General features: G+C 41.8%; 1 protein-coding gene across 2 annotated transcripts in view; it reads left to right on the top strand.

The window, feature by feature from the left end:
• Cdh17 (cadherin 17) overlaps nt 1–14511 on the top strand; it is a 53273-nt gene extending 38762 nt beyond the window's left edge. For both annotated transcript variants that reach the window (XM_076924171.1, XM_076924172.1), the window contains 6 exons: nt 157–401; nt 3704–3834; nt 6461–6700; nt 10826–10942; nt 11074–11187; nt 13583–14511. In XM_076924171.1, coding sequence (XP_076780286.1) covers nt 157–401; nt 3704–3834; nt 6461–6700; nt 10826–10942; nt 11074–11187; nt 13583–13671 — 936 coding nt within the window. In that variant the 3' untranslated portion in view covers nt 13672–14511. The remainder of the gene's footprint in view (nt 1–156; nt 402–3703; nt 3835–6460; nt 6701–10825; nt 10943–11073; nt 11188–13582) is intronic.
• Nucleotides 14512–16064: the final 1553 nt, after the last annotated feature.

Genomic DNA, 16064 nt, shown 5'->3' with positions numbered 1-16064 from the left:
CACTCAATGCTCTGATGGCACCTGAATAAAGTTGTGGTATGGCTTTCTTGAGAACAAGGTTTCAGCCAAGATTGCATGAGTTTTAAGAGAAATAAATCCTTTAAGGGAGCTATTTATCTCAAGATTAATTTCTCCTTGTTTTCTCTTCCCCCACAGCCTCTTGATTTTGAGACTCAGCCAGTTACTAGCATTGTGTTCCAAGCAGAAAACCCTGAGCCGCTGGTGGATGGTGTAGAGTACAATGCTAGTTCTTTTGCCTCCTTCGAGCTGATTGTGACGGATGTGAATGAAGTACCTGTCTTCCCCCAGCAAATATTCCAAGCAAACATCAGCGAGGATGCTGCTATAGGCACAAAAGTGGGCAATGTGACGGCCAAGGACCCTGAAGGCCTGGCTGTGAGGTACAGGGCCGCAGGGCTGGGCAGGCCTACTTGCATGCTGCAACCATAGCCAGAAGGAGGGCTGGCAAGGCAGAGAAGCAGCGTGCACTGGCTTAAGGAATGGGGCAATGGAGCAGACATCAGAAGCAGGGTCTCTATTCTTGGTTCAGTGTGTCAGACATATGGCTTCAAGTGCTGTTCTGTTTCCTTGCTGCAGACCTCAGTTGAGATCTGGTGATGGTACAAGGTGGGAGCCCCACCCCTGAGATTGGGTGGGCCATAGCCAGGCCCTATGTCCAAACTGTTGAGGTTCTAGAGAAGCTTCCTGTGGAAAATAGACTGGAGTTATAGAGAGATAAAAACCTAGAAGTAGAAAAAGCCACCTTAGAGGGAAAAGGGAATGTCTTAAATGTGGGGACCCTGGGCTCCTCCTCTGTCTGGAGAGCTAGTCTGGGGCTTGTCCCCCTCATTTATAGAGGGCTAGTGCTCAAGTGAGATGCTAAGACAACATGTCTGTTTTAGTCATTCTGAGTTCTTTTTTGATGCAACTGCCCCCACATATGTTTGCCTCAATAATGTACAATGATTAATTCATTTACTGCATACACATATACACATTTGTATGATCCCTATATGATTTTAAAGATCACGTGGTTAGTAAGCTTAGATAGGACTTGAACTCAGACCTCTTGTCTGTCTTATACAATATTGTCCAGAATACAAACAAAGACTTCTGTATGACTTAGGGGGCATATGTAGTTCCGAGTCTTTATTTAAGTCTCTGTATATTTGAGTGAAGGTTTACCTCCTATCAAGCTGTCCTGTAGACACGTAGGTTTAGGTCTTTACTGATTTTCTTGCATGAAGTACATTAGTAGTTCACTTACTATAACAAAAAGCGTGAAGCCAAGTAACTTTATAAAGAAAAGCAGTTTATTCAGCTCATAGCTCTGGATGTTTACGGGCATAGCGCCAGTACAGGCTGGGTCTGTTGAAGTCCTTGTGTGATTATTAACACAACAGCAACACAAGCAAAGGGAAAAGATCATATTGCAGACAGGAAGCTGTAGCCACTGCATGCTTACAACCCCTGCAAGGGAGTGTCCCCAAGTGACACAAAGACAACCCACTTAACCCTACCTCTCAATGGTCCTGTACTCAGCAAATTTACCATCTGAGAAGGAGGCTTCTAACACGAGAACATTTTTTTTGTGGGGGAGGGGGAACACTCAAATCATGTCCATATCATACTGAGGAGTAGTGAGGATTACATTGCATTATTCAGTGCAGAAACAACTCTATACATCCAGGTCACAAGTCATAATGGAATTCAGAGCCCATTACTATCTAAATGACGGTGCTATGTTCTCCAGAGAATGCTGTAAAAAATGCTGGTTGTAATCAAAAGATAAAATAAATCAGTAAAATTACTGGTCAGAGGTATGTGCATGTTAGTATAAAGAAAGCAGAAGCATTTAAGGAAATTCGTCTGGTGGCTCACAAACTGGTATAGAACATGAAACCAGAGTTGCCATCAAGAGGTGAGGTGGGCAAGGGAGACTGAGGAGCAGCATCCTATAAAGTGTGTCTCTGGGAAGTAAATGAATGAGGAATAATGAAGGCAGCAGGGGCACATGATACCATAAGAGCTAACTTTACTGACTCCGGTGTTGTGGACTGAGAAATTTAACTCTCCAGCTGGGTAAACTTAGAGAGTCCATCAGAATTCAGTAGATTAAATCCAACCCAGCTTCAAATATCATAGAGCCCATTGTTGACCACAGATCCAGAAGCCAAGCATTTCTGACTACTTCCACTGTGGTCCATGGTATTACCATCTCTGTTGTGGACCAATCCTTTCTCACCATTGAGTCAACTGTCCACTGCAGGCAGTGAGAGCCTTTAAGGTGAAGTAAGCCAACTGCCCTTGGGATTCTCACTTCTGTCAGGTGGAATCCCAAGTACCTAGGAGCTCTGACTTATCACACACACACACACACACACACACACACACACACACACACACACATGAACATAGTGCTTGACATATGCAACATGCTAAAAATATACATGGGAAAATTAATTTGATTAAATATAATTTTAATCATTCCTATTCCTGGATATACAGGCTAACAGAATCTTTAAAAAATTACAGGCAATGTTTTAAAGACATGCACACACACAATTCCTTAACTCCTATTAAATTTTAATTAAAGTGACATTTCCAGGACTGGGAATAAATGGCTTGCAGCTATAGACATCTTTACAGCCATATATGAGGCTTTACAAAAAAGGATAAACTCACTGGCATTTCTCAGACAAGACTTGTTTCTCTCAATCTTTTTTACATTCACAAATGAGTTCTGTTGAAGACACAATTTCAGCCAGGTCACCTTTTCACTCAACATAGATCGCTGGCTGCCTCTGGCTTGTATGATCTGGCTCTCCCAGTCTCTGTGGCTGTATCTTTCCCATTTACTGCTGTCTACACATATCCATGCACCGTGCACACACCAGGATGTTCTTGGCCTCTCTGTCTGGCTTGTGTATCTTTGTGGCATCTTTCTTGTCTGTGTGAACATCTTCAGAAAGGCTTTTCTAAGTCCAAGCATCCTCTCTGTGATTCTAAGCATGTATACTATATTTACCACACTTTACTGGATTATTTGTGTATCTAAAGGCCTCATTCTTCAATTCTTGCCTTGGCCCTGTCTGCTGAAGTTGATGTTTCTATAGTGAAGGCTTGCCAGGCCATGAGCAGCCTGTCTCCAACATTAGCTGCTCAGGTTTAGCAGGGTGGTGTACTTACAGCTTTCAGAAGACATACACTTCAGTTTGGAATCTTGATTGCCAGGAAAGAACAACTTGTCTCCCAGAGCCTGTCACTCTGCTATGCATAATGAAACAAGCACAGAACCGTTCTGTAGAGAAGTGGCACGCAACCTTCCTAATGCTGCGACCTTTTAATTTAGTTCCTCAGGTTGTGTGACCCTCAACCATAAACTTATTTTTGTTGCTACTTCATAACTGTAATTTTGCTACTGTTATGAATCATAATGTTAATATCTGTGTTTTCAGATGGTCTTAGGCAACCCTGTGAAAGGGTTGTTTGATCCCCAGTGGGGTCTCAACTCATAGCTTGAGAACCATTGCTGTAAAGACAGCTCTTCTTCCAAAGAGAGATGTGTAAATGAGATGTGATTCTGTGATTCTGCTCTATAGTACACCACATGATGACCGTGTGTCGGAGTAGAGAAGCACAGACTATCTTCCGTTTTCATGCAAAGTAACACAGGATTTCTTCTGCTCTCCCCCTCATGAAGTTATTCTCTGAAAGGCGATAACAGAGGCTGGCTTAAAATCGACTCCGTCACTGGTGAGATATTTAGCACTGCTCCGCTGGACAGGGAAACAGAAAGTGTGTATCGAGTACAAGTGGTGGCCACTGAAGTAGGTGAGCAAAACAAAGCACAACCAGATCGCAGATTATCAGGGGGTGGGGACATCAATAAAAATGAGCGGGAGGGCAAGAGGGCAAAACTCGTTGCTGAGTATGACCATAAAGCAATGGGGAAACAGGTACAAAAGGGAGGGAGGGAGTGTGAGTGTGTATGTGTTTGTGTGAGTGTGTATTAGTGTGTATGAGTGTGTATGTGAGTTTGTGTGTGAGTGTGAGAGTGTGAGTGTGTATGAGTGTGTGTGAGAGTGTGTGTATGAGAAAGTGTATTTGAGAGAGTGTGTGTGGGTGTGTGTGTGAGAGTATGTGTATGAGTGTATATGAGAGAGTGTGAGTGTGTGTGTATAAGTGTGTGCATGTGTCTGAGTGCATGTATATTTTCACTCCCTCATGGTTGTGTTAGAGAACACTTGTGCCAATCTGTGCTCCAACTAGGCAGAGTTTCCCCAAGGCTGGCAGGGTATCGCGGATGCTTCCTGTCTGCTCTGGTTTTCTGTAGGGACTAGAGCCTCTTCTTGGAATGTTCTAGAGTTCATTGCTAACCTCCCTCACCACCTCCTCAGAGGGGACTGTGGGCTTCTACTAAGCCAGAAACCAGTGCCCTGCAGAGCCTTAAATTATAGCTCCTTGGCACTGATGCTTTTTTGGAGAACAAAACATTTTATGCAAGGCTGTCCTCCAGAAAGCTTGTGTACTAGTGACCTGGGAATCCATCCTTGGGGATTATGATTCAGCTGGTATCTGAACCTGGGTATCTGCTGCTTCAATGAGGCAAGATAAACTTTGAAAGGGAAGACACTTGCACAGATATGCCAGGATGTTTGGACCATCCTTGCATAAGCCTTGCATCCTATTTAATTTAGTTGTGATACAAGTTGCCCACTGACTCTGAACATGGAGTTCCAAGAAAAATTTCAGATTAAAATAAAGATAAATTCACAGGAATAGTATGGTATCCAGGGATAAGGCTGCTAATTAAAACACCGAGTGTTCTTAAATGGAATTTTCCATCTTGCAGTAGGAATTCTATGGATCTTGTGCTGATCAAGGACTCTAATTAGCTAGTAATGTATCTGCTTGGCTTATAAAAAAAAGATGAGAACAGAACTAATTACTATCAAACAAATACAGTTTTAGACCAAAAAAATAATAAACTTTTAAAATACAAAGCCCCAAATTAGAGGCAGACATGGGGGGACAGGAATCATAAAAATGTATGGAAAAAACGGAGAAAACCAAAATGACCATAGTTAAGTTCAACTCCAGCAAGGCTGTTTATTATTGGAAGGATGTACAAATAGACAAGGGTTTGCTGAGACAGGGACAGCTCAATCTCTGCCACCTGCTACACATTCTACTATCAGGAGGTATACGTTTAACTGGTGATTTAAAATCTCCCAGGAAGTCCGAGGGAGGTTTCTGTCTAAACCTTGATGCTGTGCCTTCTCCTTGATCCTATGATGATTAACATTTCACTTTGCACAAGTTTCTAAGTGATTTTCACGTTTTAGAAGTCTCATGGATTATGACCATGAGCCAAAACCTGTTCCATTTTCAGTTGTTGGCACCAAAATTGTAATGTTAATAAACCAAACAACTTCAAGGACATCTGTGGACTTGTCTTTGGTTTAAGAACAGTCAGAGACATAAAAGTTGCTGTGAAGGAAATCAAGAAAACAAGGCTTCCTGAAATCAAAGCAGGAGCCATAAAACACTTTACAGGAGCATAAGTAGCGACCAACCATCAAAGCAGCATCTGCGTGCAGTCAGGCGGGGACAGTCAGAGTCGATTGTACCACACCGGATGCCTCCTGTGTGCTTCTGTTATTGACCGTACTTTGTGCACAAAGAAACCAAGGCATTGAGAAATTGATTTGCCCAGGAGCACATGGCTACCATTGATCATAATGAAGAAGACATGGTCTTTATCACTCTAGCATGACATGACATTTGTGCAACCGTTCGCTTTTTTCTTTTTGTGTGTGAGATCGCCACAAAGATCTTCACACAGCCATGTGCTTCTCAGTTGAGGAAACGAAGCTTAGAAAACTGGGTTAGGTTGTGGAAGGCAGTGGGAAGTGATGGAGGGTGTGGCCAATAGGGACCTCTTCACTGTGTGCTAACTGTGTGAACTTAGCTAGGTCACATAGCTTTTGAGTGTCACTCTTCTCCTCTGTAAAGTTCAAAGTTGTCTTGAAGACAGGTAGACAGACAGACAGACAGACAGACACACACACACACAGTTAGCATTATCATTTAAACATTCAAAACATTTTTATTACTTTTATTTGTGCATGTGCTTGTGTGTGCATGCATGCGTGTGTGTGTGTACATCAAAGAATAATTTATGGGAGTCAGTTCTTACTCCATGTGACTTCCAGGGATCAAAGTCATGTCACCAAGTTTGGCAGCAAGTGTCTTTACCCACCGAGTCACCTTGTTGGTTCCATTTAAACATTTCGGCAGTATTAAAATTAAGTCTGTAATTCTAAAAGCTTCCTTCTACTACTTTAATAGATCCAACTACTTAAATATTGATTTTTTTTAAGAAAGGAGAAACATGATTCCTTATGAAGGATGATAACAATGTTTGGAATTATATTCTAACCCTTCAACGTCTTAGGCGGGTCCTCTCTGAGTTCGACGGCACATTTCCACCTGGCCCTCACGGATGTGAATGACAACCCCCCTCGGCTAGCTAAGGACTACACAAGCTTGTTCTTCTGCCATCCTCTCAGTGCCCCTGGGAGCCTCATCTTCGAGGCCACTGATGACGACCAGCAGTCACTTCGGAGGCCCAGGTTTACATTCGCCCTTGGCAGAGAAAGCCTTCAAAATGACTGGGAAGTTTCCAAAATCAATGGTGAGTTAGCAAATATACAATGAGAAAAATCAATGGTGGATAAAGGGATTATTTGTGTGTGCGCCTTGGTGGGCTTTAGAAGTCACCACAGAATTTTCTTCTTGTCCCAAGAAAGCAGGCCATTCTCTGGAAGCGCACAAGGAAAGTCTTCAAAGCCCCAGGCCTTGCAGAAAGGGAAGCTTGACACCACAGCATCCTGGCTGGTGTACATGGATAGATGACCAATTTGAACGTCAGTTGTAAATTTCCAGTGAAGCTAAGAATCACATTTGATAATATTTTTATTGAAACAATTAGCATATAGTAAACTTACCATATGTTACATTTCATTAATGCATACTTTACAAGAATTCACACATACACATATATACACACATACACACGCATACATTCACAGATACACATACACACACACACACACATCAGATCAGCACAATCAAGTGACTATTTTGGCACTCTCAAGCTTTTTCTTACCTTATTTTTGTTGCCCCACCCACCTCATTAAGCCCACCCTGTTTTTCTCAGCCAATTGACAATCTTTCTGTTGCTACAGATTCGTCTTTTCATAACTTCATGTATTTGCAGCTTCCTCCTCTTAGCACGATTATTTGGGTGTGTGTTCCTGCTGTGTGCACTAGAGCTTCATCTTCATATTGTGTAGTACTGTCACAGTGTCCCCCATTCTCTTGGTGATTGTGTTTTGCTGGGCACATGTGTGGACAAGTGTGTTAGGAGCATGATTTATTATGCTTCATAGTTGGACACCAAGGAGTGGAGTGACCACATCAATGGCAGGTTAATGCTTAGCTGGTTCAGAAAAGGTCCAACAATTTCTCAGTTTGTTCTTAGCATTTTACGTTCCTACCAGCACACAAGACCTCAGGTGCACAGCACCCTCCCCAATGTATTTGCTCAGCTCAGTTATCTTTAGCCATCCCAGTGTGTGCCCGTCCGTCTCCTGTTATATTCTTTATTTGTATTTCCCTAGTAACTAATGTTTTAAGCCTCCTGTCTTTTCAAGTAGTGATTTGCCATCGGTGATGCATCTGATCAAATTTTGTTCCCAGATTGGGCTCCTCTTCAGCTTCTATTGTTGAATATTCTCTCTCTGTCTCTGTCTCTGTCTCTGTCTCTCTCTCTCTCCCCCCTCTCTCTCATCTCTCTCTCTCTCTGAAATATGGAGATAAGAGAAGGAGAATACCACAACAAAACCATAGAAAATAAACAACTGAAGAAAAATTTCCAAGCCTAGAGAAAGAGATGTTTATCCAGGTTCAAGAGGATTATAGAATGCCAAATAAGTCAAATCAAAAAGAATTCTTTGAAATATTATATTATAGTTAAAACATTAATAAAAGAATAAATCAAAGATATTGAAAGTTGCATGAGAGAAAGGCCAAGTCATCTATAAACTAGGCGGCCCACATGTATTTTAAGTATTAAATGACTGCAACTCTCAACCCATACTATGGTGCTCAGAAAGACTACCTATTGAAATGGAAGAAGAAATAAAATTTTCCATAACAAAATAGATTGAAAGAATTTATGACTATCCAGCCAGCTCTACAGAGGATGCTAGGGGGAAGCCTTCAATCTGAAGAGCAGAATAAACATACCCAAGATGTCACAAGGGACAAATAATACCTAGACAAGCAATCAGGACATCTGAGAAAATAACCACACCACAGAATCAACAAGATGACAGGAATTAACACATAAAATTCAATAATTAGCATGATTTTTAATCATCTCAATTCTTCAAAAAAAAAAGACACAGACTAACAAATTGGATTAGAAAAATGGGATCCACCTTTTTGATACTTTTAAGAAATGAGCCACCTCATCAGTTAAAGACACAGTCTTAGGGTAGAGAGACTGAAAGATATTCCAAGTAAATGGAACTAAGAAACAGGCAGGTCTAGCTGTTCTAATATCTGGTAGAGTAGACTTCAACCCAAACTAGTCAGAAGAGATATAGAAGTATATTTCATACCCATTAAAGGAACAAAATCCACCAAGAAGATATTATAATTATAAATATCTATGCCACAAACACAGGGTTTTATACAGTTACCCAGTTTTATAAAACAAATATTACTAGATCTAAAACCACAAATTGATCCCAACACAGTGATAATAGGTAGATTCAATACCACTCACATCGATAGGTCATATAGAAAAACTCTAGTTAAATGTTATCATAAATCAAATGAGCCCAGAAGAGAATGTTCCATCCAAACACTAAAGAATGTACATCCTTCTCAGCTTCCCACAGAACTTTCTACAAAATTAACTACATATTGGGACACTCAGTAAGTCTTAACACATATAGGAAAATTGAAATCACATCCTGTATCCTATCTGACCACAGTGGAATAAAGCTGGATACCGATGACAATAGAAACTGGAGGAAGTGCACAGAAACTAAACACATTACTAAATGCTAGTTGGGTCAAGAAAAAAATTAAATTTCTGTAATTAAATGAAAAAGAAAATGCAACATGCCCAAATTTATGGGGCACAATGAAAAAAAAAAAAACCAATGTACTCAAGTCCTTGGAAAAGGAAAAAACCAATGGCCCCTCCTCCCCAAATAGACAAGAAGATGGGCTGGAGAGATGACTCGGCAGTCAAGAGCAGTGGCTGCTCTTGTAGAGCACCTGGACTCTGTTCCTAGCACCTACGTGGCAGCTTACAACACTTTGTAACTCCAGTCTCAGGGGCTCCAATGATTGACTTCTGACCTCTGAGTTTACTGCATGAATGTGGTGCATAGACATAAACGCAGAGAAAAGAACCATACGCATACAAAAAATAAAAAGTGAAAAAAGACAGGCAAGAATAATCAACAGCAGGGCTGAAACCAAGGAAAGAAATGGGAAGCTAACAAGATTGAACTTCTATCAAATTAGCCAAAAGAAAGAGGAGATCTAAATGAATAAAGTTAGATACACAGAGGAAGCATTGAAACAGACACTTAGGCAATTCAGAGGATCACAAAGGCATACCTGGAAAAAACTTTTCCAACAGACTGGAATCTAAAAGAAATTTCTAGGCATGAGTCTTACAAAAGCTAAATGAAGGTAAAATAAATAAGCTGGCCCCTAACATCACACGAGACAGAAGCAATAGATAAAATCTTTCAACAACAAAAATGCTCAGGGCCAGGTGGACTCAAGCACAAACTTCTACGAAACTTTTGCAGAACCAACACCAGTACTCAAGTTATTCCATATTTTTTCTGAGACAGGATCTCTCTGTATAGCCTTGGTTGTCCTGGAACTCACTCTGTAGACCAGGCTGACCCCGAACTCAGAGATTTGCCTGCCTCTGCCTCACGAGTGCTGGGATGGAAGGCATGAGCAACCACTGCCAAGCTCTCCTAAAAGTTTTAGAAATGGGAAATGTTCCATTTTCTATGAAGCCAGTATTACCCTGATGGAAAAAACTATACAAAGACACCCCCCCCCAAAAGGTCTGATGAACATGAAACAATTCTCAATAAAATACTTGGAAACCAAACTCAAGAACACACCAAAGGCATTATCCACCACAATCAAGTCTGCTTCATCCCAGAGAGCTGAGGAATGATTTAACATATATAAGTAGATTCAAGGACAGAAACCTAGAATCACCTCAGTTAGATACAGAAAAGGCAACTGACACAGTCCAGCATCTCTTCATGATAAAAGTTCTGGAGAATCTAAGTACACAGGACACATAGCTCAGTATAACAAAGGCAATATTCAGCAAGCCCACAGACAAATCATGTTGAATGGAGAAAACTTGAAGCATTCTCACTAAAATCAGAAACAAAACAAGGATGTCCCACCCTCCCTGACTCCTGCTCAACATAGTAACTGTAATGTTAGATAAAGAAATAAGACAAAAGGAGAAGAAGCAGGAGACACAAAGAGACAAGGAAGGAGTTAAAGGATGTTTTAGCCCATTTTTCTTGGTAAGAGACATGGAAAAATAGAAGTTAAATTACTCAAACTACCACCTATATCAGACTATTTTCCAGTGTACCTAATAATATACAAGGCAAAAGTGAGCTTGATTCCTGCTAAGTGAAGGTTCTGGAGTTATAATATCATGTGATTCATTTTCCCTGTGTTCTGACAGGTACACATGCTAGACTCTCCACCAAGCACACAAGCTTTGAGGAACGAGTTTACGACATTCCAATCCTCATCAATGATGGGGGGCAGCCACCCATGGAAGGGATTGTCTCCTTGTCAGGTAGGTACTATGTAAAGGTGATGTAGGATGTCGTTACCATGCACAGTTTAAGAAATGCTAGTCTTTAAAGTGGAATTCTGCAACTATTCACTTCAAAAACTTAACCTACTGAACACTGATTTGCTTTTTAGTTACTTTCTGCCAGTGTGTGGAAGGAAGCTGTTTCCGGCCGGCAGGCCACCAGGATGGGATACCCACTGTGGGCATGGCAGTTGGTATACTTCTGACTACATTACTGGTCATAGGTGAGTGTGACTTCTCAGAGCCAGGGTTTCCTGTCCCCAGCCTCAGATGTGAGCCATCTTTATGGGTACTCTGGGGGTTTCTTGTCTTGGGTACCAACCAAGAATACAAGTCACCAGTCAATCACCTCAAAGTATCCTGGTTGAGAGATCCTTTGTCAGAAGCACCCATCTTCCTGTCATTTCCTTGCTTGGATTTTCATGCTGACATTTATACCAGAAGGACTTTTGCATTAACCAGCCCTTCATTATTGTAACAAATACCTAAGACGATCAACATTTTTTTTTCTTAAGTTTCTATTTGGCTCATGGCTTCAGAGGTTTCAGAGGTCCATGATTGACTGACCTGTTGCTTTGGGGTCCACAGGAAGATAGTACTATATTGAGAAAAGCTGTTCACTTCCCTGTTGGAAACAAGAGAGGGAGGGGAAGAGGCTAGGGTCCTATTGTTCCTTTTCAGGGTACAGTCTTCAAGATGTCTAGAGGAAGTCATCTGTTGATAATGCTGAATTGGGGACCTTTTGAAGGCCATTCAAGACTGTAACCATATCAAGCTTTGCACACAAATTGCTGCATTTTGAGCCTAGTTGCCAAGCTTGTATGAAGGAGAAAGAAAGTAGTGTCTGTGACCTCCTGTGTTGGGCATTGAGTTTGTTAGAACTGGTATCACGATGGGCAAGGCCTGCATGACCCTTTCTCAGAGAGGTCCTAGGCTCCTCTGCCCCTGTTGGAATAGGGAGGGGTAGGCTGTGAAATGAAGATTCTGTGACACCTGAGATGTTGTCGAGTTTCACTTTGAGTTATTTTCACTTTGAGTTATTTTCTGTTTCTTTACAATCTGGAGTAATTTCACAGCATTATGGCTTTGACTCTCTACCTAGCTGTATAGCAGTCCTCTCTCGTAGATGTTCCCCTGCCCAAAAAATGGTCAGTGCCTAAGACAGTTATGATGTCTCAATAGCTATCCTCATGTTGGTTAATTAGAAAGATATTTTAATATTCACATGCACATGACTGAATGGCTTACCATAGTTTCACGCTGTCTCTGAGAATAATTTCTATTTCCTCTTTTCTTTAAAGTCTTTTCGACTGTTATTTTTATACCTAGACATTTGTTCTCATGTCTCAAGCTGTCATACTGGACTCTAACACAGGGCTCTGAGAAGACTCCCTTTTCCTTATGCTCTTCAGTGCAAACTCCCCATGACATGGATGACATAGAACAGCCAAGGCAACCTGGCTGCTATTGACTCTGTCATGCATGGAGACCAGCTGGCCTCCTGGAGAGCACCGTCTGCTGCACACCAGCATCCCTTCTTTTGAGAGGGGCTCACTTTGTAGTCCAGACTGGCCTTGAACTCAGGCAAGCTTCCTGTCTTGGCCTCAGAGTTAGATTTTGAGATACTGTTTACTAAATCCCTTTGTCTTTATGCCTTTTGCTGTTATTCCTACCCGTCTTGAGATTGAGTTCATGCACCAAATTGAAATTTTTCACACAGTCTCATTCCCATGATCCTACTCTAAGTTAAAGAATGGGTAGTTTTTAAGGATGTATAGAAATAGAATTAACCAGGCCTTTTTTTGTTTGTTTGTTTCATACCCTTATTCTTTTCAAATGGGGGCATGTGAGTTATTGCAAAATTGTCAGCAAGTGTCTGGATATCTAGTCTTCTCAGCCATGGTGCCTTCTGTAAGCTCAGTGAGGAGCAATTTCCTTAAAGTAACTCCACACTTTTCCTAATGGACTCTGACAGTTCAGAGTAGTGCTAAAAAGCACAGTGTAATCCTGTAAGAGTTCATAGAGGTAAGAGAAACCAGAATGTGTAGGCGGTCCACTGAAGGTCCCTTAGGATAGGCTGGCACTGCTGGGAAGGTCCCCAAGCTATACATCTGACACTAAGATATATGCTGAGCCCTTACTGTGAGGTTAAAATTGACTTAAAATCAATTTTAAATCATAAACAATCCACATTTGGTATGTGCAATGAAAGTAGACTTTAGTTATGTGGGCAGGTCTGAATAGCTCTCTGGTTCTGATTAGACGTTTTTCTCTAGGGAAGAAAAACTAGAATCAATATTTAGGTACATACATAGTTCAGACAGACATATTTCCACATTCTTTTCCTTCAGAGGAGTTACAGCATTGGCTCTTCTATTCCCTAGTAGAAATCCTGACAGCTTCCAGGTCAGTTATAACTCAGGGCTTCCTACATACTCCTAACAAGTGACCTCTTTACTTACCCAAGAGAGCCAATGCCCACCAATGAAGCATTGTTCAATCACACAAATGGAGGTTCACAAGTCATTCTCCACTCCCACCCTCACCAAGACCTTATAAGTGACTGTATGAAGACATCTAAAGTCTGTGCTTGTTTAACCCTGAGTTTTCTCTTTTCAGGTATAATTTTAGCAGTTGTATTCATCCGCATGAGGAAAGATAAAGTTGAAAATCCCCAGTCCCCTGAGAATAAGCCTCTGAGAAGCTGAATTCTAAAAGAAATGGTCAAGTTTGTGCCCCAAGAACTGTATCAATGCCTCAGCTGTTTAACTTCATCTCAAATGTGAACTATAATTGGTAGAGTTTATGCATCATGTACTATATCTGGTCCCCAGCTGTTTAATCTCATAATTTCATCCCAAATGTGAACTATAATTTCTTTGATGGCATGCCCTTCTTGTCCTGCAATATTTTATGCTACTTAGATATTTTATGTTCTGCAGACATTAGAGTTATTTTCCATCCCCTCATAACAGTTTCCTCCTTTACAAAAGCCTTGGCTTCATAACTTGAACTTTCCCCTCTGGGAATGAAAACGAGCTGAGTATACACCCTGCATGTTGTTGCTTCAGAGACATCTCTGTTATCTATCACCAAATTTCCTAGATTCCACTTATCCCCTTTCTGTTTCCACCTGTGCCCCTTCATCTCTTAGCATTTTACTGAAGTTAAAATGTGTCACACAAAAGAACAAAGTGAAGTCGTGGGTGGGGTGGGGAGAAGTGGGCAACCTTGATCTTTAGCACGAACAACAGCTTCTCTGTGTTGTTAACCATCTTTAATGGAAGCCCTCCAACTTGGCTATGGTGCAGACCCTGGGGAGGTTATCAAATACAACTGCTCTGTTTCAAGGAAGATCTACTTCATAAAGCACAGGAACTGACGAGCTGTCTGGGTTTATTCACTGCTTCATGCTTACATACATGCTGCACATGTTTTATTTGTATATTGAAGTTTTGTTATATATTTATCATGTGGAGGAAACAAGAAAGCATGGAAGTGGTGAAATCAGAAATAAATGTTGGTTTCAGTTGTTTTTATTTCTCTGATCTCTGTTTTATTTCATTTGTGTATGTGTGTGTGTGTGTGTGTGTGTGTGTGTGTAGGGAGGTAGGTATGTTCAGAAATAATGATTATTTGTTGTTTTTCAAAATTGTTTGACATATGGAATTAGTGCAAGAGGAGGGAGGGCCTACAAATTTCAAAACATTGCTCACCTCAGCTTCTAGACACAGGGAACCCTGACAGGTCCTGTCCAGACTTCCCACAGATGTCCCTGGGACTCAGGGAAGGCAGAGGCACTGCGGCTAGGAAAGCTATTCCTTCACTTAAGAGATCCTCAGTCAACAGTAGCCTGGATCATGCTGTTACCTCCAAACCCATAAACCCCACCATAAAGCTGAAGTAGTTCTGGTTCTCTCCCACTCCTTCTATTCCCTTGTAGGTCAGAGCCAAGCAACCCAGCGGCCATGTCTACCTTCTTTAGAAGAGACTCTCAAACAAGACCCTCTGTACATGTACTTGGAGAAATGGCTATTTAATATCCTTGACAATGTTTTAAAAGGATGGTTTTATAATACAATTATGTTGCTACCCGTTCTGACCCGCAGAAAGGAGTAACACGACACGAGATTCTTCGCAGCTTTACTCAGGAACCTTTCTTACAAACTCTCTGGAAGCCCCACCCCCCACCCCCCACCCTCCATCCCAGTTCCACTTTCGCTTTTATCCCCATGCCTGGTCACTCAGAGCCTGCCACGTGGGCACACACCATTGGCACACATCAAATGGCCTGATACTACGTGGCAGCGAGTCTGCGCAGTGTAAGCCGGCGGCGGAGTGTGAGGAAGTCAGGCGCCATTCATAAAATTAGGCAGGCGCCATTCATAAGCTTTGGTGGGTGCCATTCATAAGCTTAGGCCATTCATAAGCTTAGGCGCCATTTTAGCAGGCCGCCGCACCAGCTCCCCAAACAATTACCTTCTATTTTATTTTTTTTCCTTTTTTTATTGGATATTATATTTATATTTCAGATTTTATCCCCTTAACCCATTCTCCCCACCACCCAGGAATGCCTTATCCCATACCCCCTCCTTCTGCTTCTATGAGGGTGTACCCCACCCTCGAATTCCCCCCCTCAGTGTTCAGCCTTAATGTGACGAAAGATTTTCTCTCCCACCTATGCCCGCCAAGGCCATCCTCCCCTACATATACAGCAGGCGTCATGGGTCCCTCCCTATGTGCTCCCAGGCTGGTGGTTTAGACCCTGGGGAGCTCTGGCTGGTTGGTATTGTTGCTTTCCTCATGAGGCCACCAACCCTTTCAGCTCCTTCAGTCTTCTCTCTAACTTCTCCATTGGGAACCCTTGATCAGATCAATAGTTAGTTGTGAGCATCTGCCTCTGGATATGTCAGACTCTGGTAGACCTCTAAGGAGACAGCTATATCAGGCTCCTGCCAGCATGCATTTCCTGATATCCATATCAGCGTCTATCTTTGGTGATTGCACATGGGATGGATACCCAAGTGGAATGGTCTCCAGACGGCTCCTCCTTCAGTTTCTGTCTCACACTTTGTCTCCATATTTGTTCCCTTGGGTATTT

The sequence above is a fragment of the Arvicanthis niloticus genome, chromosome 25, assembly GCF_011762505.2.
Source record: "Arvicanthis niloticus isolate mArvNil1 chromosome 25, mArvNil1.pat.X, whole genome shotgun sequence".
Classification (NCBI taxonomy): Eukaryota; Metazoa; Chordata; class Mammalia; order Rodentia; family Muridae; genus Arvicanthis; species Arvicanthis niloticus.
Note: the sequence above shows the minus strand (reverse complement) of the source record. Positions and strands in the feature narration are given on the sequence as shown.